At 37.3% G+C, this 25,756-nt stretch overlaps 1 protein-coding gene across 2 annotated transcripts in view; it reads left to right on the top strand.

Annotated features, from left to right (window-relative positions):
* The window catches only part of LOC150101792 (calcium-activated chloride channel regulator 1-like), a 252,305-nt gene that overhangs the window by 88,961 nt on the left and 137,588 nt on the right, over window positions 1-25,756 (top strand). For both annotated transcript variants that reach the window (XM_090400230.1, XM_090400231.1), the window contains exons 7-8: window positions 872-974; window positions 10,773-10,994. In XM_090400230.1, the coding sequence (XP_090256356.1) occupies window positions 872-974; window positions 10,773-10,994 (325 nt within the window). The remainder of the gene's footprint in view (window positions 1-871; window positions 975-10,772; window positions 10,995-25,756) is intronic.

Genomic DNA, 25,756 nt, shown 5'->3' with positions numbered 1-25,756 from the left:
GCCATAGCATAAAACCCTGCAAAAGGAGGATGTTAACAGTGCATGGGAGATAGTTAAGAGGCATCTAGGAGAAGCAATATTAAATTGTACGAGGGATGTTAAAAAAAAAAAGACGGAACTTTTAAAATAGCGTGCCAACTGGCACAAAGAGTGTGTTGCAGCTACTGAGTGCACCTAGCTGCAGGTTTTGACAAGCTGTCATTTTCCCCATTCTGCTATGAGCATTAGTCATCGAGTTACATCTGCTGAAGTGAGCACGTGCACAAGCTGATTTTTGTCAGATTAGTGACAGTGAAAGAGCACGTGTGTGAAATTTTGCTGCAAACTTGGTAAAAAATTTTACAGAGACACTTCCATTGCTTAATCAAGCATACAGGGCAGACTGTATGAGCTGAATGCAGTGCTATGAGTGGTTTAAGCATTGATGGATGAGTCTGTCAAAGATCAAGGTGGCCTGGTTTTCCTAGTGGTTAGCTTATCTGCTCTCCAGCTAAAAGGCTGTAGGTTTGATTCCCACTTTGGGCATGGATGTTTGTTATTGTCTGTGAAAAATACTAGTAGTAGTGGTGGTGGAGAGTAGATGATGATGGTGGTTGCAGTTCATTGTAGTTGGTGGATGGAGAAAGCTGTAGAGTAGGTGCCCTCCCTCGATGTGTCTTTGAATTCCCTGGAGGTGTCAGTAATAATAATATTGTATTTTAATTTGGCTGGTGGTAAACTAAAAACTAAAATGAACAGCATTTTGGGCTGCAATTTTTTTATCTTTTTCACATACATTTCATATCTTCATATAAATAAACATGGTATTTATGCATGCTGCATATTCAAATATCAAAAGTATAAGTGTTTTTTTTTTTTTTTTCTATTTCAGGATTCAATATGATTCCACTGTGCCCACAGTTCGTGTCATAACCCACAGACTTAACACCACCGGAAGTTATGTGTTGGCCTTTGATATATCTGAAGATATGAGGGTAAATACTATATTACTGTACTACCAGCTTAAAACAAATAACAGTTATTATATATAATGCATGAGAAACTTTCACTTGTGCTTGAATTTCCTATATTTATACTACCTTTATTATTATTATATTGTCAATGCAGGGAAAATAGAGTTCCCAGGATGGATGGTATCAGGTGGCCTCTTGTGGGAATGGGTGCTTGGGGAAAGGGGGGGGGAGAACGACATCAGGTAACACTGAGTCCAGTGGAGTCTGGAGAGGATAAGTATAGAAGCAGTGACATTTTTATACTTTATACTAATGCCAGGAGGAAAGGAGATGAACTGGTGGTGCTGATAGCATCAGCCTGGCCAAAGATTATTGGGATCGCTTACTTGTGGTTGGAAGATGATGTAATAACAGGAATAGAAGTAGCAGGATACAGAATTTTTCAGCAGGATAGGAGGGGAAAACGTGGTGGTGGAGTACTGCTTATGATAAGATGACTTATGTCCTCTATGAGTGGAGGCTTTGGAAGGCAGTGACACTAATGGTTTTGAAAGCATATGGTGTGAGGTAGAAGTGGCCAAGACAGGATATTTAGTGAGGTGGTGTTACAAACCAAGGAGCACAGAGGGTGGGGAGCAGGAGATGTTTAGGCAGTTGAGCTTGGCAGGTTCAAGAAGAATGAATGTTATGGGAGATTTTAACTACAGCAGTATAAGCTGGGAAGAGGAAAATGCATGCAGTTATAAGAGAATGGAATTTCTAGAATTCTTGAGGGGAAAAATGTCTTAGACAATATGTAATAGAGGGAACAAGAGGTTCAGGTCATAGGTTTGAAGGTTTGGATTTGGTCATAGCATCAGAAGAGCTGATAATAACTTAGATGACATCTCTGCCTTCCCCCCCCCCCCAATTGGAGAGAGTGACCATGTTGTTTTGACATGGAAGAGCAGGAGTATCAAAGAAAAGGGAACATATGTGGAATTGTAAGGCGTGTGATTATACTAGTCTTAGATATCAACTTGGGGCAGTTCCATGGAGGGCGAATTGGAAGGCCAAGATATCATTAATGCTTGGGAAATGATGAAGTAACATTTGTTAGTAGCAATAGTGAGCTGTATTCCACAAGTGAAGAAGTGGACACAATTTGGTGTAAAGCAGATGACAAACAATACCAAACAGGAACTGCAGGTGAAAAAGAGATTATGGAAGCAATATAGGGAGAGGGGTAGAGGGCAGGTACATGAAGAACATAAGACACAGGCTAGAAGGTGACTAGTATGGTGAGGAAGGCAAAACTGGAATATGAGAAGAGATTGACACTAAGATCCAAAGAAAATCCAAGGGAATTTTTTAACTATGTGGCCAGTAGGAGGAAAAATGATCATGGATGAATGACATTGTGAGATAAAAATGGGAATAGAGTGACTAATGCAGAAGACATAGTGGAGTTGTTCAAGGAACACTTTATTGAGCTATTTCATCCTCGATAAGAAGATTTTTAATACTAGAGGGGATAGGGCAGGTTCATGGTTTAGAGGTGCAAGAGGAGAGCGTGTTACAAATACTGAGTACTCTGGATGTAAGTAAAGCTGTGAGACTGGATGATATTTTGCCACAGGTTTTGGGAGACAGTGCTAAAGAACTGATAGCTCCTTTGACTTGGCTTTTCAATGAACGTCTGATTACAGGAATGAAAAGAAGGTAAGATAGTGGTGCCATTGAATAAGGGCAGTAGCAGACTGGAAGTTTCTAATTATAGGCCAGTTTGTGTGTCATCAGTAGTTAAGGTCTTGGAGAAATTAGCGAGGGACTATATTCAGCGTTGGGCAAATGAGGGTAATGTTATCTGTGAGAATCAACATGGATTTGTTAAGGAGTGCTCTTGCTTAAGTAATATGATTGTCTTTTACAGTGAAGTGACAGGGGTGGTTGATGCATCAATGGGGGGGGATGCAAGCTCAGTTGAGGGGGAGAGAAGGGATGTGGGGGTGGCCCAAAATTTAAAAAAAAAAAAAATGTAAAAAGTTTTTTAACTTGGGTATATCATACGCTAAAGATACCTAGTAATTTTATAAACTTGGTTTTAATACTTTTTCCCAAGTAAGCAAACAGACGAGTAAGTCACGTTTGCACCTGAACTATGTTCAAGTGTGAGGCAACTCGTGGTAAAATGTTTATATAAATTATTGTTTCTTGTCTACAGTTTCAATGAAAACTTTTATAAGCACCTTGACACACATGCTGTTTCTTTCTTATGAAATTTTTGAAGTGCTTGCTAAACCTAATTAACAGTAGGACTCTCCAAGTTATTTAATATATGTACTGTATTTATTATTCTGAATGCGGCTCTCAAATAAATCTTTTTTTTTTTTAATGTGGCCCTCGGATTACCTAAGGTTGGACAGCCCTGAACTAGATCGAGTGCAAGTAAACTCTTTTGCACATTTCGTGAAAATGTCATGATATGTCATCCATTACCACAGCCTTGTTTAACATCTTGCCCACTCAACACCTCATGCACTTTTCACTTTAGCTCTACGTTTGAGGTAGTGCACTTCATTCACACTAGTATGATGTACTGTGACAAATTGTTAATTAAAGATAAAGTTCCCCCCCATCTTAAATATAATGAAATTTCACTTCAGTTATAGATAAATATTAGTGTTATTATCAGTGCTCTTTTTGTAAAATAATAGATACTGGTACCATTCTTTGCTTGTAGTAAAAATTGAAAATTAAAAGAATATAAAAAGAAAACTAAAAAAATACTGATATTTTTACTTCATTGTGGGATAATGTATTGGAATAAGAACAACAAATTGTATAATAATATAAAACAAATAAAATATATGTGATAATTTTTAATAAAAATATTAAATAGTAAATAACAAAGAAGTTGTATACAGAAGATATCTTAACAACAGAAAAGTATAGTGAAAAAATGGAGATTTCATTAAATTACTAAGCTTATTTTCATACTAAATAACAATGTAAAAAAATTACTGAATATTACAAATTTCAAAATGCACGACATCCATATATCACTGTTAATAAAGCCATGCTGTTGCATACCATCATGCAAAAAAAAAAAAAAAAACATTGGTTATTATCATCATTCACATCAGACCACTAAGGAGATAAGGTCTATACTTTCACACAAAAAAAAAGATCATCAAACTGCCTTAATCCCATTCACAGTTTCCACACTCACAAGATTTGTAAGCAACGTTCTGCTCATCAACAACCCTCCATGCAAAAAATGTACTCTTCACTCTCTTAATTACACATTCTTTATAGCTTTCACATTATTTTTGTAACTATCCCTCACCAGCTTATAGACTCATTCATATCTCCTCTCCTCTTCTATTCACAGGACTCTACAAATGGCTTTTCTTTAATATGTCTTGATATATGACATTCCAAATACCAAAGAATAACTTAGTAAAACTTCTCTGGATCCTCTCTAAGATATCCTTATCCCTATATCTACTCACAGTGTTCCATATATGGCCTTATACAGGGGAACCATAACTTCTTTGTTTCAAAATGTTAAGGTCCTCTGCCTCTTTGTTCCTACAATCTTTTGTAATGCCTTCAGTTTTAGCAATGCGATTCCTAAATCTCAAGTCTTTGTCCACTATTACTCTCAGATCTCTCATCTCCTCCAACTTGTAATTCCTTCAAATGTTCCCCATTAATTGTATAATTTGATCTCTCATCCTTGCCTACTAAATTGCAACATTGAACTTAAAGTCCCACTTACTTGCCCACTCACAAAGTCTCTTCAGATTCTTCTGTATGGTCACAGAAGGATCTGATCACAACATTGAATCTCTTTCTCATAGTCCTTCTGTCTTCAGATCATCATATGGAAAACAGCTGTATAACTGGTTTTGCCTATTTCAATATCATTAACATACAAGTTAAACAATAATGGTTCAAAACACACACCTCTGCAGCACACTATAAGGATTATCTCCTTTTCGATACCACTCCCCCATACACAAACATCTGATACCTATTTTGATAACCAATCACCTATCCATCCACTGGTAGTCTATTATCCAACCACATCTGTTCCAGTTTAGTTATTAGATTATTCTGTGACAATCCATTAAAGGCCTTTCAAAAATCCAAGTATGCCTATATTTGAATCTCCCTTATGCAACGAATTTGTTCACCTTGTGTACATAAGCAGATTGCTAAAACATGATCTCCCTCTAACAAACCAAATTGACTTACAGAGAATACTGTTCTGTCAACCCATTTCTGAAACTTAGCCCTTGCCCAATCTCTCCAAAATCACAAACACATACACAGAGAGAGAGAGAGAGAAAGACCTATGAGGCAGGTGACCAGTGGTGTGCCTCAGGGCTCTGTGCTTGGGCCAATGTTGTTTAATTTGTATATAAATGATATAGGAAACGGCTTAAAGGGAGATATTCAGTTGTTTGCTGATGATGCAAAGTTGGGTAGTGCAATAAAAAATCAAGCTGATGTTTAGAGTCTGCAGGATGATTTAAATAAATTGGCAAAATGGGCAAAGGGTAATGGATGTCTGTTCAATGTGGAAAAGTGTAAAGTTAAGCATTTTGGGATTAAAAGATTACCAGCTGTGTACTACATCGATGGAAAGGTACTCCAAGAGATTGATGAGGCTAGGGACTTAGGGGTATTGGTAGATAGGGAGATGAAGTTCAGAGGACACATTGCTAAGGTGTCCAAGATTGCACATAGGATTACTTGGTTGTTGAGGAACACACTGACATCCAGAGATAAAGAAGTTATTATTCCTCTTTATAAAGCATTGATACTTCCACATTTGGATTACTGTGCTCAGGTCTGGTCACCTGGATTCCTTGGAGATGAGGAAGCTGTGGAGAGGGTTCAGAGAAGAGTGACCAACTTGGTGAGTGATATAAAAAATGCTCCCTACGTTGATAGATTGAGAGCTTGTGGATTGCAGAGATTGGTTGATAGGCGAAGAAGAGGGGATATGATAGAAACATTCAAATTACTAAAAGGTTTTTATAGGATTGATGCAGGGGAAATGTTTCAGCTGTGTGATAGTGATGGAAGAACAAGAGGTCATCTCTGGAAATTAAAGAAGAGTGTGGTTAACAAAGGTGTCAGAACAAGGTTTTTTGCCTGGAGGGTGGTGAATGAGTGGAATTCATTGCCTGACTTAGTTGTGAGCTCTTCGTCTGTAAATGAATTCAAGAAGAGATATGACAGATATTGTTATGCTAGTTTGGGTCTCCCACGATGAGTCTACTGACTCCATGGAGATACCCGTAATAATAATAATAATAATAATAATTTGTAGCCTCTCTTATTACCCCCTTTGTGAAGTGGTACAATTTTACCCTCTTTCCATGCTTTTGGACTTGTTCTTTGCATGGATGGAGGGTGGTTGGTGAGTGGAATGCATTGCCTGAGTGTGTTGTGGATGTGGACACATTGAATCAGTTGAAGATGCGGTCGGATGAGCATTGTATGCAATAGTGAGTACCTCCCATGATGAGTCTCTGACTCCATGGAGGTTGGGTGTTGTTGATGATGATAATAATAATAATAATATTCCTTCAGGATAAAATACATGTTGATATTGAAAGGAAAATCAATACTCATGTTACAAACTGTTTATTTGCAACTAAAATTTAGCAAAATTTTAGTTACAGTAAAAAAAAAAAAAGATATAATAATATTAAACAATAGCCTTCCATTTCTATAGTCAGGATGTCATTCTCATCCAACCACATTTCATTTCTTCCAACTATTTTGAGGCCGATGAATTTCATTGTCAATTTCATCTCCCTTATTTCTGATACTCCTGGCATTCGGAAATAAGCATAGCATTCCCTTGGTCTATAACAATCCTATCCATGCCATCCCCCTCTCATTTGTGACTTCTACATCTGCTCTTGCCCACTTTTATTTGTAACCTCTTGCCCCATATATCTTCCGAGACTCAACTATTCTTCATGCATCTCCAAAGTGTCTCCACAGTGCAATTGACAGAGCAGCAGAACATTACACCCTTCGATTGGAAAAGACCTGTGTTTGATTCTCATTGTTGAAAGCGAGTTAGCCGATCTCATATGGAGGTAGCAGGCTTTTTTCTCCCATTTTTGAATTTTTCATTCTGCATTCAGACCATATGGGACCATATCAGCCTTCAGAACATATGCAGTTTACAGACAAAAAAATACTGTTGTTGGTGATGATGGGAAGTAGATGGTATTGATGGTAGTAGCAGTGGAGAGAGTGAGATGTATTTAGCAAAGTAGAATAGAGGGGCCCCTCCTGTGACGATTCTTTGGACTCCCTAGAGGTGTCACGTAATAATAATAATTTCAGGACACACACCATTCCTATGTTGACCATTACCGCTTCTTGAATTTACTCTCCTTAAACAGTGTCTCATTGTACACCTTGATCCTCCCATATGCCTGTCAAACTTGCATGCTTCCTGTTCTGATGTTCTCATCTCTCGCACTACTCTTTCCATTCATAAACACTTTGGGCTCACTTGTTCCACTCCTGCTTATTCACGTAATCTCTGGCTTCCTCTATACATCACTCATTACACTTCCTTCTAACAACAGTCTCTTCAGTTGATTCACATCAAATCCATTTAAATGCAATTCATCTTGTTTATATAACACCCTGAATGCATTCCACACATCGACAAACTGCACTCCTTTCTCCTCACAAGTTCTGCTATCACACCATTCATGATTTTTGCTAAATGTCTCATCTGGTTATTGTCATACTGAAAATACACTAAAGACACTAACTACTCTTTCTACCACACTTTTTTTTGTTATTTTGTTCTCCTCAGCAGCCTCTCATGTAGTGGAGATAAATCAGTTGTGTGTTGCTAGGTGGAGTACTCGCCTTTGGTGAGCCCAGGTGCCGTGTATCAACAATAATAATATACATCCTCACATTCTCCTTATTATTATTATTATACAATGTTATAATAATAATAATAACTTATTATTATTATTATTTGGTAATCTCCATGGAGTCAACAGACTCATTGTGGGAAGCTCATTCAACCAACAACATGTTTAACGTAATGAGCTTTGAAGTTATTTACACTACTTGCATTTACTCAGGTAATGCATTCCACTGACTAACAACTCTCCACATAAAAAAATCTACTCCTCACTCCCTTCTTCACCACATTCCTATGCAACTTCGAGGGATGGCCCTTCGTTCTTCCCATTTTAACATCCACTCTTTTTATAATTTCTTCAGTATTAATCTGATAGAATCCCTTAACTAACTTGAAGGTCTCTAATCATATCTCCTTCTTTTCCTCCTATCCACCAACTCTGTAATCCGCATTCTTTCAAACACTCTTCATAACCAACACTCTCCTGATATCACTTTGGTTATTCGTATTTGGTCCCTCTCTAGTATTTTTCCACATCATAATGAAAACTAAGTGACCAAATCTGAGCACAGTAGTCCATATGTGGTTTGACCAGTGCCTTATATAGATGCACCACCACCTCCTTATCCCTACATGTCAGTGTACTTTTTATCATAGAACTAATGCAATCTGCAGTCTTTGCAACTCACTTTCACACAATCCACTAATTTCCTCACATGCTCATTTCTCATATCCCAAGCATCAATCACCCCTATTCATTCTTCTTCCTGGGAAACAAATCTTGCACATCCTCTCATCCACCACATCTTTAATATTGTTATCTCCATACATCACCATCTTTTTTCTCCACTATGTTTTATTTTATTCTTGAACTCTCATCCATATCCAGCAAATGTCTAATCTCATTTCATTTTGCATATGCCTCATCACATCTTAGTAATTTCATTCTTCAAGTCTTGCATTCCTGTAGTTGTGCTCTCTTTTGTACTGGATTCATTCCCACAATCGCACTCCCCTTTTGCTCCTTGGTACTTTTCTGTACTCACAATCCTATTCTTGGCATTCTTATTCTTACCTTCTGGTTGACATGATTCTCAATCTTATACTCTTCACTGCCTTCTACCTTTTGTCTAATACTCACTTCTCATTCTTGACATTAATTTAATACCTTGTGGTCCACAAAAAGGTTGAAAGAAATTATAATCTACAGATTTAACAGTATATGATTAGTATTATTGTCAAACTCATCATAAGAATGTCTTTCACCATATCCATCACACCTGGCTCTAAATTCATTCAGATGTCAATTCATTCATCACTTCTTGGACAGGTAGTTATTTCTCGCCTTTATTATTTATTATTATTATTATTATTCAGGCCTCCATGGAGTCAAAAGACTCATTGTGGGAGGTCCTTCCTAAGAACATAAAGTCTGTCAAGACTCATCGAGGGGAGGTCCCCCCTAAGAAACACAAAGTCTATCATACTACTCTTTAAACTCATTGACCGTTCTTGCTCCCACCACTCCATCAGGCAATGCATTCCATGGTTCAACCATCCTCCATGCAAAGAAACCACTCCTTACCCTCCTGCTCACAGTTTCCTTTCGTAACTTCCAGGGATGGCCTCTTGCCATTACTCCTTCCCTCTGTTCAACCAAGCGAAAGAACTCCCCAGTGTCAACCCTGTAACCACCTCTCAACAGTTTAAAAGTCTCAGTCATATCACCTCTCCTTCTATCCACCAAACTCTGCAATCCACATTCCCTCAGCTGATCCTCATTACTATCCTTGTACAGTTCTGAAACCATCTTTATCATCCGTCTTTGTATCCTTTCCACAGTTAATTTATCCCCTTCAAATCCTGGGGACCAAATCTGAGAACAATAGTCCAAGTGTGGTCTGATCAGAGATTTATACAACGGAATGATAACCCTCTTATCTCTGCAGGTCAGTGTCCTTCTCATAATTGCAGCAATCCTCTGTGTTACCTTCATCACCTTTGCAATATGTTCCCTAAACTTCAGGTCTCTATCAATCATCAACCCCAGATCTCTTGTCTCCCCTACTTCCTCCAGTATAACTCCTCCCATAGAGTATGCAGCATCCCATCGATGTTTCCCAAACCTCAAGACCTTACATTTTGCTGCATTAAACTGAAACCCCCATTCATTTGCCCATCTATTTAGCTTATTTAAATCCTCTTGCAGGGCTACCACATCTGCACTATTACTAATAATCATTCCCAGCTTCGCATCATCTGCAAAAAACTGAATATCCCCTTACAATCCACTGGCAATGTCATTGATATAAAGGTTAAACAATATAGGTCAGAGTACTGATCCCTGTGGGACCCCACTTGTAACCCATTGCCTCCTTGAAACTGCTCCACCATACACAACTCTCTGATACCTATCAGACAGCCAATCTGGCATCCAGACCCATGTGCTGCAACTTAAATATCAGCTTATCATGTGTCACCCTGTCAAATGCCTTCGCTAAGTCTAAGAAAATTGCAGTATATGCCTTTCCCTCATCTAATGTTCTTGTAACTTTATTATAAAAGGCTAGCATATTGCTAAAACAAGAGCGTCCTTTCACAAATCCATGTTGACTCTCACAGATAACATTACCCACATCTGCCCAATGCTGTATACGGTCCCTCACTACTTTCTCCAAGATCTTAACAACTACTGATGACACACAGACTGGCCTATAATTAGACACTTCCAGTCTGTATTTTCCATGCAAAAAAATGCTACTACTTTCTGCCTTACTACACCTTAATGCATCCTCTAGACATGGCTTCTGGTGGTACAGTTGCAAAAAGTTATGAATATTATTATAGCATCCAAGATCATTTTTAATTAAAAATATTATCTTTTGACATTACTAAATCACATATTTTTTTTGTAGGTTCCATTGAGCTATATACATGAAACAGTCAGTAAGTTTATAAATTCAACTGTTCCAACAAGGTCTTCCCTTGGAATTCTACAGTTTAATGATGAAGCTGAAATACTTCTGAATTTATCACAAGTTACCCCAGACAACAGAGAGGATCTTATAAATTTGCCATCAAGTTCGTCCATCTTTGGTGTTTCAAATCTAACTGCAGGACTCAGTGAAGGTCTTAGAGTAAGTTAATATTCCATTATTAATGTTGCTAACAGATTAACTCTTTTTTTTTCTCTATAAATAATTTTGATGCAGAAAATAGAGAGAATGAAAAAACCTACCTTATTCTCAAATTTCTTTACAATTTAAGGAAAAATTTAAATTTTCTTTATAATTTGGAGGCTGTATAAGGAGGATGTGAATAAGGGAGTCAGAATCAGATTTTTTGTATGCAGAGTCTTAATGATTGGAATGCCTTGCCTAAGAGTATAGTGTCTGCAGAGAATTTGAATGTGTGATGATCTGTGTGTGTATGTATGACAAAAGGACCTCCTAGATGAGTCTTTGACTCCATGGGGTCTTAGGATAATAATAATAATAATTGCAACATAATGTATTGAAGATTTACACCTAGTTTGTAAGGCCTTCTGCCAATAGAAACCTAAAGGAAAAATTTGTAGGATTGAATGTTCTGAGTTTTGTCTCCCAGTTAACACATATGCCACTGATGTTACTAAAGAAACATTATGCATAATCTGAGTCTCTTAATGTTAATGCAATCTCATCTGCATATATAATTGTCTTAATTGGGTATGGCACAAGAGGAACAGTTATTCCTCTAATAACAGAGGAATCATTGGTTCATAAGAACCTTTTGAACCAAGGATTTCACTCCAAAGTGAAGAGCAGAAGACCCAAATGACAAGCATCTCTGACCCCTCTACACACCAGAGTGAGATCAGACAGGAATCATTGAACTAAACTTTTGCTTTTGCTGTTTTGTACATCTATGTTATGATGTCAAATTTGAAAACACATCCCAACTCAACATCACCAGAGTTAAAGATTGGTACTATCAACGTAAGAAGCCTGAATGGCAAAGAAATGGAGCTTGCTGAGGAATTAGATAAGTACCAGATCGACATAATAGGGGTCACTGAAACAAAAAAGTCCAAAACTGGTGAGATCTTTCTGAGCAATAAATACAAAATGTTATATTCAGGCAATGACAATCAAGGAAAAGAAGGAGTAGCCATAGTATTCAACACAAAATACGAGGCTAATCTTCTTGAATGGCAGTCAGTCTCAAGTAGAGTAATGTGGGCAAATATGAGAATGGGGAACTGGACAATGAGACTTATTTGTGCCTATGGTCCCACAGAAGGTTCTACTAAGGTAGAAGTGGAGGAATTTTTTGAGGCTTTAGAAAAAAGCAACTGACACAATGAAAAAGGAAAAATTGGTCCTTGTTGGGGATCTAAATAGCAGAGTAAGAAATGATTGTGAGACATACAAAAATATTTTGGGAAAATTTGAAGAAAAGAGCAAAGCTAATAATAATGGCAAATATCTGTTGGATTTCTGCTCAGGACATGGACTGGTTATTACTAACACCATGTTCCAACATAAAAATGTGCACAAATTCACACGGAGAGAAGAGGCTAGGAATACGAAAAGTCTCATTGACTATGTTATTGTTGATAGTGATGTTTTCTCCCTGGTGCAGGACACCAGAGTGTACAGAGGATTTGAAATTGGAAGTGATCACTATTTAGTCTTGAGCAGGATAAAATTGAATTTCATATTGAAAAGAATAACATGTAAGAAAGTTTTAAAGCGAATAAAAGTTGAGCAGCTCTCAGATGTGAACTGTAGACTAAAATACAGAAAGATTATTGAAAAGAAAATGAAAGAGTTTGAGAACAGGAATCAAACTTTGGGGATTCAGTGGCAAACTGAAGAAAACATTCATTGATTCTGCCAGAGAGGCATGTGGTGAGGTCGTGTGCAAGGATAAAAAAATCAGAACTCCCTGGTAGACACAGGAAGTTAAAGAGGCAGTGAAGGAAAAGAAGAAAGCATATCAAAAGTTCCTGGCAAATAAGTCAGCTTTTACTCTTACAGAATACAGAGACAAATGTAAGAAAGCTAAACAGTGTGTAAAACTAGCTAAACAAAAGTCATGGGAGGACTTTGGCAAGAATATAGAAAATAAATATCAAGAAGGTGGCAAAATATTCTGGAGGTTGTTGAAGAAGCTTAGGAATGGAGGAAAGAGTGCTGTAAAAGGAGTTAAAGATGATAAAGGTGACATGAAAACAGGAGAAAAAGATATCCTTGAAGTATGGAGTAATTACTTTGAAAAACTGCTAAATGAAACAAGCAGTGATGACAGCACAGTGATAAAAAACACTGACCAGGCATGCAGTCAGGAATACATATCCATACTTGAAGTAGAAAAAGCCATCAAAGGCTTGAAATGTGGAAAGGTAGCAGGAGTAGATGATATTCGACCAGAAATGCTGAAGTATGGTGGTATAAAAGTCTTACAGTGGCTGCACTGCATAGTTCAGAAAGCCTGGACAGAGGGATGAATTCCCGATGATTGGAGTAGAACTCTCATAGTACCCATATATAAAAAGGGAAATAAAACTGCATGTGAGAATTACAGAGGTATTTCCCTACTGAGTGTTCCTGGCAAGATCTATGCAAGTATACTTGAGAAACGGTTGAGAAGAATTGTGGAAGAAAAGCTTGGTGAAGAACAAGCTGAATTCAGGCCAAATAGGGGCTGTCAGGATCAGATCTTCACTTTACGACAAATAGTCGAGAAATTGTCGAGAAATGTTGCATGGGAATACAACAAAGATCTGTATTTAAGTTTTGTCGATTTGTAAAAGGCATATGACAAGGTGCCAAGAGAGAAGCTATTCAATACGCTGCAGTTATATGGTGTCAATAGGGCATTATATCAAGCAATACTTAGTCTTTATTTGAGTTGTAAGTCAGCAGTTAGAATTGAAGGAAGTACAGGAAGATGGTTTAATGTTAAATCTAGTGTGAGACAAGGATGTACATTATCCCCTCTGTTATTCATTATCTATATGGATCACATTATGAAGGAATATGGTATTAAACCTGATATCAAAATTGGAGATGTTAATGTCAGCTCTTTGCTTTAAGCGGATGATGTTATACTTCTAAATAAATCCGCTACAAGTCTGCAAGATTCTCTGAATAAATTGAATAGCTGTTGTAATAGATATGGTATGAAGGTCAGCAATAAAAAGACAAAGACAATGAAAATAGTCAGAATCATTGAAAATGTCAACTGTGTTTTGAATGGAGAACCTGTGGAACAAGTAAAACATTTCAGCTACTTAGGCACGATTTTTAGTGAAGATGGTAAATTAAATTTAGAAATAGACAACAGAATCAGCAAAGCTGGTATGGTGGGAAGTCAATTGAATAAATTCATATGGAATAAGAAAGAAATTAGTAGGAACACTAAATTAGCTGTATACAAGACAGTGTTCAAACCAGTTTTAACTTATGGATCTGAGAGCTGGGTCAGAAGTAAAACACTTCACCAAAGACTAGATACTGCAGATATGAGAGTCCTGAGAAAGATTAGAGGTGTGAACAGATGGCATCAATGGCAATATCATATTAAAAATGAGGATATTAGGAAAGAACTTGACATTGTCTGCATCCAGGAATGCGTTAGCAGAGCTAATCTCAGGTGGTATGGTCTCTTAAATAGAATGGGAGAGGAAAAATTAGCAAAACAAGTGTTCTCTGCCAGGTTGGCAGGAAAACGACCCAGAGGAAGACCAAGATATAGGTGGATTGATACGGTACAAAGTGCCTTAGACGATAGAAATATAAGATCTGATAATGTTGGAGTCTTGACAAGTAACAGACTGATTTGGAGGAAAATTGTAGATAGGAAGTTAGTAATGATGTAATTTTTTCATGTAGTAGTGTCATATCCTGTACACCCCTTGAGGGTACATGGCAGGAATTTGATGATGATGATGATGATGATGATGATGTTATGATGTCAATAAATAGGGGTCTCAGGTTACATAATTCTGAGATATGCTTATAGTATTGTGCCGTACATATCAAAAGCAGTTTAAATCTGTTGATAGTAATGCAAAAAGGAGTGTCAGTGATTAACCAAGTGCATTTATCTGTGATGAATACATTGAAATCAATTGTTTTTCATATAAAATCATAGATTTGCATACTTTGAAACAGTTCTTTTAGGTGATTTTTGATTCTAGTGTTTATGATCTACATAAAGAATTTTATAGTCTACATTCATTAAGGCTATAGGTCTCAACTTTGCAATATTCAATAAGTCTTCCTCCCCCCTGTTTTGGAGGATAAGTATGATGTAACTTTCACTGGGATGTCTCTGTGTGTTAGGATATTTCTGTTCCTAACCCATCAAATTCTGGAGCATTACCTTTTTTTACAGCTTTTAACTGTGGTTGTTATTTCTTTCAGCATTATAAATCTATCCAGCAGAGTAGAATGATGTTCTGCAAGAGCTTGAGTTAGCCTGTTATAAAAACTGTTGTTTTACAGAGGGTTGGAAAAATGCAGTTTATAGAGCACATGAAATGCCTCTAAGATGTCTTTGCCATTTGTAAAGTTTTGATTATTAAAGATAATTTTCCTTATTTCTTTTTCTTCTTGAGAATTCAACATAAGTGTGCTGAAGAAGGCAGCAGAAGGGGATATCTGCAGCTCTCAGATGCAGTCCAAATTTAAGGTCATTTTCTTCAAATTTTGCTTTTTATTTCTACTTTTATTTCTGTGGTGTTCGCCCTTATGATGCCTCAACATTTGCTCCCATACCTTTGCACATTGATGAACTAGCATAGTTCCCTGTGTAATTCACATAGGTGTTGACTTTGTTTGTAGGCCGTTTCCTTTTTTCCACATTTAATGAGGCACTACTTAACTGTTATCTTAAAGGAGAACCACTTTTCCAAATTCCAGGTAGTGGAATTCCACACAGTGCAAAAGTTTTCATGTTCATCTTTGAAAAGCTACCTGATATCCTTCAGGGGCCTGAGCCCAGGACTCGACAAATTATGCAAAATCCTATTCGCCCAAGACTCCCCCCACACACACACACACACACTTCATTTTTTATGATATGTCCCAACTGATCACATCCCTAAAGTGATCAGTAGCACATAATTTTTGGAGAACATTTCCACTGCCATAATAATCCTTCCATGAAGGAGAAGTTAATAAATAATAAGAATACTAATATGTATGCATGGCAAAATGTGAAAGATGCATTTGTGGAGAGACTGAACAGGAGATGAGAGGAAGTATGAATTTGTAGAAAGTGTGATTTGTTAGACTATGAGTTAACAAATATGAAACAGACTGAAGCATTGAAGATTAGTGTAAATGAAAGAAAAGGAAACAGAATGAAAGCTAGTGAGGCTGAAGGATGAACAAAAGCAAGAATGGAGAAGTGAAAGTGGAAGTATAAATAAGGAAATGGAAGTAAGGTGCAGCAGAATGAGACATAGCGAGACTACAGGAGCAAAAGAGAGAGTGAAACTGTCGGAATGCAAGATTTGATGAAACAGTTATTCAAAATGAAAAACGAAATTAGGAATATGCAGAGTGGTATTAAACATTTAGTCGAAACAAATGAAAGTGTGCAAAAGCATTGAATGAAAGAAAAAAGGATTAAAGAGGATGGATGATTTGATTTGAGAATAGCAGTATATGGAGATCCCATTGTTACATAATTGGACAAATGATCTGAGTCGATGTAAGGGTAGATATCAGGAGGTTATTGAGGAGAGTGAAGGATAACAGTATAGTGGGAAAGTTCGCCTCAGTGTGTGTTCCCAAGTTATGACAATAATGAGCTGAGACAGAGAGCCAGAATTATGAATGGCATGTTGGCAGAGCTGTGTGAAAAGAAGTGAAGTTTGTGGATATATGGCATGTATTTGAGAGAAGAATAGAGTTATACAGATGTGACTGATTGCATGTGAATGGCTTTGAAGTAAATGAATTGGAAAAAAATTTGCTAGATGAAAGTGCACTGTGGGATGCAAGCAAGAGATCAGAAGTAAAAGGTTAAGTGAAAGATTAGTAGAGTGGTATGGAAGAGACTGGAGTGCTTAGCAATGGACACAGTAGTTGTGTGAGAGATGCAGAGAGAATGGGAATGCAACAGGAACAGGGAAATAGAAGAGGGGAGGAATAGGAAGAGTGTATGTTTGGAGTAGTAGTGAATATATGTATAGGGATGATCAGCATAGAAATGGAATAGATCAGGATGCATATAGGGTAGCAGAGTCTGAGAAGATACATGTGGCAAGCGGTAATAAAGGTATTGGTTGTTTGTAGTATCTCCAGAAAGCTTCTAAGGTGTCAGGAGTTGTGGTTTTGTTTTGTCTACCTTCACTGATGATAGTTATGTTTTGTAATTTAATGAAATGCCTGTTGTAGAAAGTGGCTGATAGTTTGTATTCTGAGTGTATCTGCAGCCTGATCTTAAAATTTCTTTCTTCTTCTTGCCTTTGCTTTTCAATGTTGATTTCTGATATGATACGACACAACACGAGACGAGTGCCCATTCAACAAATAGGGACATCCAGAAGAAGTCAGCACAATTTTAATACATGGACACCTAACATATATATATACGATTATGTGCTATATTGAGTATGTACTTTATTTTTGTCATCTTGAATCCCTGATGTCCATGCAACCTAGGTGAAATATGGGATTTAATTAAATAGTTTATCATAATCTTACCAGAGTGGGATTGCAGTTTTAATATTAATAAGTGCAAGATGTTGCATTTTGGGGGTGCAGAGATATAAGACTATGTACTGTATTGATGGAGCTATGTTTCAGGAATCTTGTAGTGAGGGCGGACCATGGACTAAAGTTCCAAAAGTGTATTGCAAAGACTGCATATCACATTGCTGTCATAAGAAGTACAGCTAACATGCAGGAATAATGATGTGATTATGCCTCTGTATAAGACATTGGTTAGACCACACACATACACTATTGTGCTCAAATTTGGTCACTTAGTTTTCATTGTGATGTGGCAAGGCGATACTAGAGAATTCAGATACATCCAGACCAAAGTAATATCGGGATTCTGGAATGTTAGTTATGCACAGCCATCAAAGGATTGCAGACAGCAGAGTTTGGTGGATATGAGGAAAAGAGGTGATGGGATGGAGACTTTCAAGTTAGTTAAGGGATTTTACCAGATACAGAAGAGAGAGATCATAAAACAAGATGTAGTGAAGAAGGGTGTGCAGAGTAGATTTTTTTTGTAGCGAGTAGCAGGTAAGTGAAATGCATTGTAAATGCAGGGAGTATAAATGATTTCAGGTTCCATATATAAATGATTTCAGGTTCCATATGATATATGATAGACATGTTGCTAGATACATTTGCCTCCCATGATGTCTACTGACTCTATGGAGGTTACTGTAATAATAATAATAATGTTATTTCATTTTTTTTTTTTTTTTTTATGAGCATCTTTAATTATCTGCTTACCACAACTTCCTTTTTTTTTCTGGACTCTCAAATTTACTGACTGTCCACCAGGGATTTGCAAATGAGTGAGTTTTTAACTATGTAGACCCCTCCCACATGCTTCCTTAGCTGAGGCTATCAGTTTTCTTCAAAAAAGTTTTGTATGTTTTGAATGTTTACTGTTTTGCTGACAACATAGTATCAACATTATTAAAAAAAAGTTGAGGTTGTCGACACCATGTTCCCAGATGAGAAATACATCATCAATATAACGATACCATACTTTAGGTTTAAGAGTTGAGGAATTAATTGCTTTTTCTTCAAAATCCTTAATTTCCTCAGGATACTTCAAATACGATAACAAAATTTATAAACAAAACTCAGGTTTAGCTATGGGCAGTCTGCTCTCTCTGATTTTTGCTGACATATTTCTTAAGGATTTTGAAGAAAAAGCAATTAATTCCTCGACTCTTAAACCTAAAGGACTTAAAACTTACGAGATGCGCTGAAAATATCAAAATCTCCATTTTTAGAAAACCCACTCACACAGACAGATACCTTTATGCTTCTTCCCATCACTACCCTCCACAAAAGTTTGGTATTATTTCAACCCTGGCACATCAAGCCAGATCTTTATTAACAGATGAAACAGAAACTGAATATGAACTCAATTTTCTTCAAAGATCTTTTGTTAACAATGGATTCTCTCTTAAAAAGATTATTAAATTTCTCTCTGTCCACCACTCAACTGCTTTTGAAGATTCTTCTCCACCAAGAGCTTTTATTTCGTTACCATACATCAGCTCTCTCGCCCCAAAACTAGCCAAAATGCTTCAGAAATTCAATGTTATAACTTGCTTCACTACGTTTCCTAAACGTTGATCCATACTAAGTAGACCTAAAATGAAACATCTTCCTACTCAGTATCCAGGAGTCTATAAGATTTTGTGTGATTGTGGCAAACCATACTACCACCAGACAGCTAAATCCATCCTTTTACACATGAAAGAACACCAAAGAGACATTTCCTACAACAGAACCAGGGCCAGTGCTCTCTCTAGCCATGTTCTCTTCTCTATCAACTCGGATGAAGGCCACCAACACCTTGTAAACTGACCACAAACTTCTAATATCCATGTATGCTATGATGAATTTGAAAGAAGAATAGTTGAATCTAGAGAAATATCACTTGATTCATCTCATATTAATAACAGCCTTAGCTACAATATTTCTGATGCACACATTGCCACTGTCCAATACTGGCGCACTTGTGTCAGCTCATGCACGTAGTCAACTTCATTTGGAACTCAAGCACACATTCCTGTTTTTAAATATACTTGTGTGTTTTATACTAGATCTGTTAATGTATTTTATCATGTCTCTGTTATTTTTTATTTAATTCTTTGCCTATGATACCTGAAGAAGTTGAATTTTCAATGAAACTAGTTGTATCTTAACATTAAACTTTTCTTTCTCAGTATAGAGTCATTTAAATTCAATTTTATATATATATATATATATATATATATATATATATAGGGGTGCTTAAGGGTCAAAGCTGTATAACTGAGAGGAGACCTCCACATAGCCTTTAAAGGAATGCAGAGAACCGACCAGGGCTTCTGACCTAATGTCCAATCCTCACCTTCTCGTGGTGCACCCTGTTGGGTATCTACTTTGATACTGAACGAACGAGGATGGGCTGGCAATTTGGGATTTAGCCGACCAAATTGTATTCTTATTGGTTAAACCAAAATAAAAAATGATGGTACAACATGACAAAATTTCATGCCGGCTGGGGCGTCGCCCGGTTAAACAAGGCCCCCGTTGTTTTCGCCAGGGAACCAGGGCGAACAGCGAAAAGTCAGCTACTGGAACAAATCTGAAAACAAACCCCAACTCAACATCACCAGAGTTAAAGATCGGTACTATCAATGTAAGAAGCCTGAATGGCAAAGAAATGGAGCTAGCTGAGGAATTAGATAAGTACCAGATCGACATAATAGGGGTGACTGAAACAAAAAAGACCAAAACTGGTGAGATCTTTCTGAGCAATAAATACAAAATGTTATATTCAGGCAATGACAATCAAGGAAAAGAAGGAGTAGCCATAGTATTCAACACAAAATACGAGGCTAATCTTCTTGAATGGCAGTCAGTCTCAAGTAGAGTAATGTGGGCAAATATGAGAATGGGGAACTGGACAATGAGACTTATTTGTGCCTATGGTCCCACAGAAGGTTCTACTAAGGTAGAAGTGGAGGAATTTTTTGAGGCTTTAGAAAAAGCAACTGACACAATGAAAAAGGAAAAGTTGGTCCTTGTTGGGGATCTAAATAGTAGAGTAGGAAATGATTGTGAGACATACAAAAATATTTTGGGAAAATTTGGAGAAAAGAGCAAAGCTAATAATAATGGCAAATATCTGTTGGATTTCTGCTCAGGACATGGACTGGTTATTACTAACACCATGTTCCAACATAAAAATGTGCACAAATTCACATGGAGAGAAGAGGCTAGGAATAAGAAAAGTCTCATTGACTATGTTATTGTTGATAGTGATGTTTTCTCCCTGGTGCAGGACACCAGAGTGTACAGAGGATTTGAAATTGGAAGTGATCACTATTTAGTCTTGAGCAGGATAAAATTGAATTTCATATTGAAAAGAATAACATGTAAGAAAGTTTTAAAGCGAATAAAAGTTGAGCAGCTCTCAGATGTGAACTGTAGACTAAAATACAGAAATATTATTGAAAAGAAAATGAAAGAGTTTGAGAACAGGAATCAAGCCTTGGAGATTCAGTGGCAAACTCTGAAGGAAACATTGATTGATTCTGCCAGAGAGGCATGTGGTGAGGTTGTGTGCAAGGATAAAAAAATCAGAACTCCCTGGTGGACACAGGAAGTTAAAGAGGCAGTGAAGGAAAAGAAGAAAGCATATCAAAAGTTCCTGGCAAATAAGTCAGCTTTTACTCTTACAGAATACAGAGACAAATGTAAGAAAGCTAAACAGTGTGTAAAACTAGCTAAACAAAAGTCATGGGAGGACTTTGGCAAGAATATAGAAAATAAATATCAAGAAGGTGGCAAAATATTCTGGAGGTTGTTGAAGAAGCTTAGGAATGGAGGAAAGAGTGCTGTAAAAGGAATTAGAGATGATAAAGGTGAAATGAAAACAGGAGAAAAAGATATCCTTGAAGTATGGAGTAATTACTTTGAAAAACTGCTAAATGAAACAAGTAGTGATGACAGCACAGTGATAAAAAACACTGACCAGGCATGCAGTCAGGAATACATATCCATACTTGAAGTAGAAAAAGCCATCAAAGGCTTGAAATGTGGAAAGGCAGCAGGAGTAGATGATATTCGACCAGAAATGCTGAAGTATGGTGGTATAAGAGTCTTACAGTGGCTGCACTGCATAGTTCAGAAAGCCTGGACAGAGGGACGAATTCCCGATGATTGGAGTAGAGCTCTCATAGTACCCATATATAAAAAGGGAAATAAAACTGAATGTGAGAATTACAGAGGTATTTCCCTACTGAGTGTTCCTGGCAAGATCTATGCAAGTATACTTGAGAAACGGTTGAGAAGAATTGTGGAAGAAAAGCTTGGTGAAGAACAAGCTGGATTCAGGCCAAATAGAGGCTGTCAGGATCAGATCTTCACTTTACGACAAATAGTCGAGAAAGCATGGGAATATAACAAAGATCTGTATTTAAGTTTTGTCGATTTGGAAAAGGCATATGACAAGGTGCCAAGAGAGAAGCTATTCAATACGCTGCAGTTATATGGTGTCAATGGGGCATTATATCAAGCAATACTTAGTCTTTATTTGAGTTGTGAGTCAGCAGTTAGAATTGAAGGAAGTACAGGAAGATGGTTTAATGTTAAATCTGGTGTGAGACAAGGATGTACATTATCCCCTCTGTTATTCATTATCTATATGGATCACATTATGAAGGAATGTGGTATTAAACCTGATATCAAAATTGGAGATGTTAATGTCAGCTCTTTGCTTTATGCGGATGATGTTATACTTCTAAATAAATCCGCTACAAGTCTGCAAGATTCTCTGACTAAATTGAATAGCTGTTGTAATAGATATGGTATGAAGGTCAGCAATAAAAAGACAAAGACAATGAAAATAGGCAGAATCATTGAAAATGTCAACTGTGTTGTGAATGGAAAACCTGTGGAACAAGTAAAACATTTCAGCTACTTAGGCACAATTTTTACTGAAGATGGTAAACTAAATATAGAAATAGACAACAGAATCAGCAAAGCTGGTATCGTGGGAAGTCAATTGAATAAATTCATATGGAATAAGAAAGAAATTAGTCGGAACACTAAATTAGCTGTATACAAGACTGTGTTCAAACCAATTTTAACCTATGGATCTGAGAGCTGGGTCAGAAGTAAAACACTTGACCAAAGACTAGAGACCGCAGATATGAGAGTCCTGAGAAAGATTAGAGGCGTGAACAGATGGCATCAATGGCAATATCATATTAAAAATGAGGATATTAGGAAAGAACTTCACATTGTGAGCATCCAGGAATGCGTTAGCAGAGCTAATCTCAGATGGTATGGTCACTTAAATAGAATGGGAGAGGAAAGATTAGCAAAACAAGTGTTCTCTGCCAGGTTGGCAGGAAAACGACCCAGAGGAAGACCAAGATATAGGTGGATTGATACGGTACAAAGTGCCTTAGACGATAGAAATATAAGATCTGATAATGTTGGAGTCTTGACAAGTAACAGACTGATTTGGAGGAAAATTGTAGATAGGAAGTTAGTGATGATGTAATTTTTTCATGTAGTACTGTCATATCCTGTACACCCCTTGAGGGTACAAGGCAGGAATTTGATGATGATGATGATGATGATATATATATATATATATATATATATATATATATATATATATATATATATATATATATATATATATATATATATATATATATATATATATATATATATATATTTTAACATTTGACAAAGTGGTAATATAAGTTATTTACAATATATATAATTCACATTCAATTCAGAAAAATTAGATTTTTTTATGGATATGCATACATACATATTCTTTTCTGAATGCAATTCATATAATATATTTTCAGTTTAGTACAGGATGTTACAGAATGTGCTATATGATACAGTGCAAAATTCATTTTTAGATAAATAGTTATAAAGAATATTGGTAGATATTTAGTGGGGTGTTGCTACAGACCCAGGAGCACAGAGGATGGGGACCAGGAGATGTTTAGACAGCTAAGTTTGGCAAATGCAAAAAGAATGATTGTTATGGGAGATTTTAACTTCAGTAGTATAAATTGGAGAGAGGAAGGTGCATGTAGCAATAGGGGAATAGAATTTCTAGAATTCTTGAGGGACAAATGTCTTAGGCAACATGTAACAGAGGAAACAAGAGGTTCAAAAGTTTGGATTTGGTTATAGCATCAGAAGAGTTGATAATAACTGAGTTGATGTCTCTCCCACCAGTTGGAGAGAGTAACCATATGGTGTTGACTTTGAAAATGAATAGACATGCAGGAGTATCAAAGAGACGGAAACTTATGTGGAATTATAAGGCAGGTGATTATAATAGTCGTAGATGTCAACTTCAGGAAGTTTCATGGAGGGAGGAATTGGAAGGCCGGGATATCACTAGTGCGTGGGAAATTGTGAAAGAATATTTGTTATCAGCAATGGTAAGTTGTATACCACGAGTGAAGAAGAGGATGCAATTTGGAGTAAAGTGGATGACAAACAATATTAAACAGGAATTGCATGCGAAAAAGAGGCTATGGAAGAGATATAAGGAGACAGGTGAAGAGATGCATGAGCAATATAAGACACAGGCCAGAAGAGTGACTAGTGTGGTAAGGAAAGAGAAACTGGAATATGAGAGGAGATAGGCCCTAAGATCCAAAGAAAATCCTAGATGGTATTTCACCACGAGTTTTGAGAGAATGTGCTAGGGAATTGACAGTGCCTTTAACTTGACTTTTCAATGAAAGTCTGGCTTTGGCAAAGGTACCCAGGGAATGGAAAGAAGGTAAGATAGTGCCATTGCATAAGGGTGGTAACAGACTGGAAGTGTCTAATTATAGGCCAGTCTGTGTGTCATCAGTAGTTGTTAAGATCTTGGAGAAAGTAGTGAGGGACTGTATACAGCATTGGGCAAATGAGGGTAATGTTATCTGTGAGAATCAACATGGATTTGTGAAAGGACGCTCTTGTTTTAGCTATATGCTAGCCTTTTATAATAAAGTTACAAGAACATTAGATGAGGGAAAGGCATATACTGTAATTTTCTTAGACTTGGCGAAGGCATTTGACAGGGTGCCACATGATAAGCTGATATTTAAGTTGCAGCACATGGGTCTGGATGTCAGATTGGTCAACTGGATTCAGGATTGGCTGTCTGATAGGTATCAGAGAGTTATATATGGTGGAGCAGTTTCCAGGAGGCAAAGAGTTACAAGTGGGGTCCCACAGGGCTCAGTACTAGGACCTATATTCTTTAACCTTTATATCACTGCCATAGCCAGTGGATTTCAGAGGAATATTCAGTTGTTTGCGGATGATGCGAAGCTGGGAAGGATTATTAGTAATAGTGCAGATGTGGTAGCCCTGCAAGAGGATATAAATAAGCTAGATAGATGGGCAAATGAATGGGGGTTTCAGTTTAATGCAGCAAAATGTAAGGTCTTGAGGTTTGGGAAACATCGATGGGATGCTGCATACTCTATGGGAGGAGTTATACTGGAGGAAGTAGGGGAGACAAGAGATCTGGGGTTGATGATTGATAGAAACCTGAAGTTTAGGGGACATATTGCAAAGGTTGTGAAGGTAACACAGAGGATTGCTGCTATTATGAGAAGGACACTGACCTGCAGAGATAAGAGGGTTATCATTCCGTTGTATTAGTCTCTGATCAGACCACATTTGGACTATTGTTCTCAGATTTGGTCCCCAGGATTTGAAGGGGATAAATTAACTGTGGAAAGGATACAAAGACGGATGACAAAGATGGTTTCAGGACTGTACAAGGATAGTTATGAGGATCGGCTGAGAGAATATTGACTGCAGAGTTTGGTGGATAGAAGAAGAAGGAGAGGTGATATGATTGAGACTTTTAAACTGTTGAGAGGTGGTTACAGGGTTAATACTGGAGAGTTCTTTCGCTTGGTTGAACAGCGGGAAGGAGTGATGACAAGAGGCAATCCCTGGAAGTTACGAAAGGAAACTGTGAGCAAGAGGGTAAGGAGTGGTTTCTTTGTGTGGAGGGTGGTTGAGCCGTGGAATGCATTGCCTGATGGAGTGGTGGGAGCGAGAACGGTCAGTGAGTTTAAAGAGTGGTATGATAGTCTTTGTGTTTCTCAGGGGAGGGACCTCCCCTCGATGAGTCTTGCAGACTTTATGTCTTAGGAAGGACC

Source organism: Typopeltis vanoorti, chromosome 11 (assembly GCF_054136105.1).
Source record: "Typopeltis vanoorti isolate ZY-2024b chromosome 11, IOZ_Tvanoo_1.0, whole genome shotgun sequence".
Lineage (NCBI taxonomy): Eukaryota > Metazoa > Arthropoda > Arachnida > Uropygi > Thelyphonidae > Typopeltis > Typopeltis vanoorti.
This window is presented reverse-complemented; position numbering and strand designations above follow the sequence as displayed.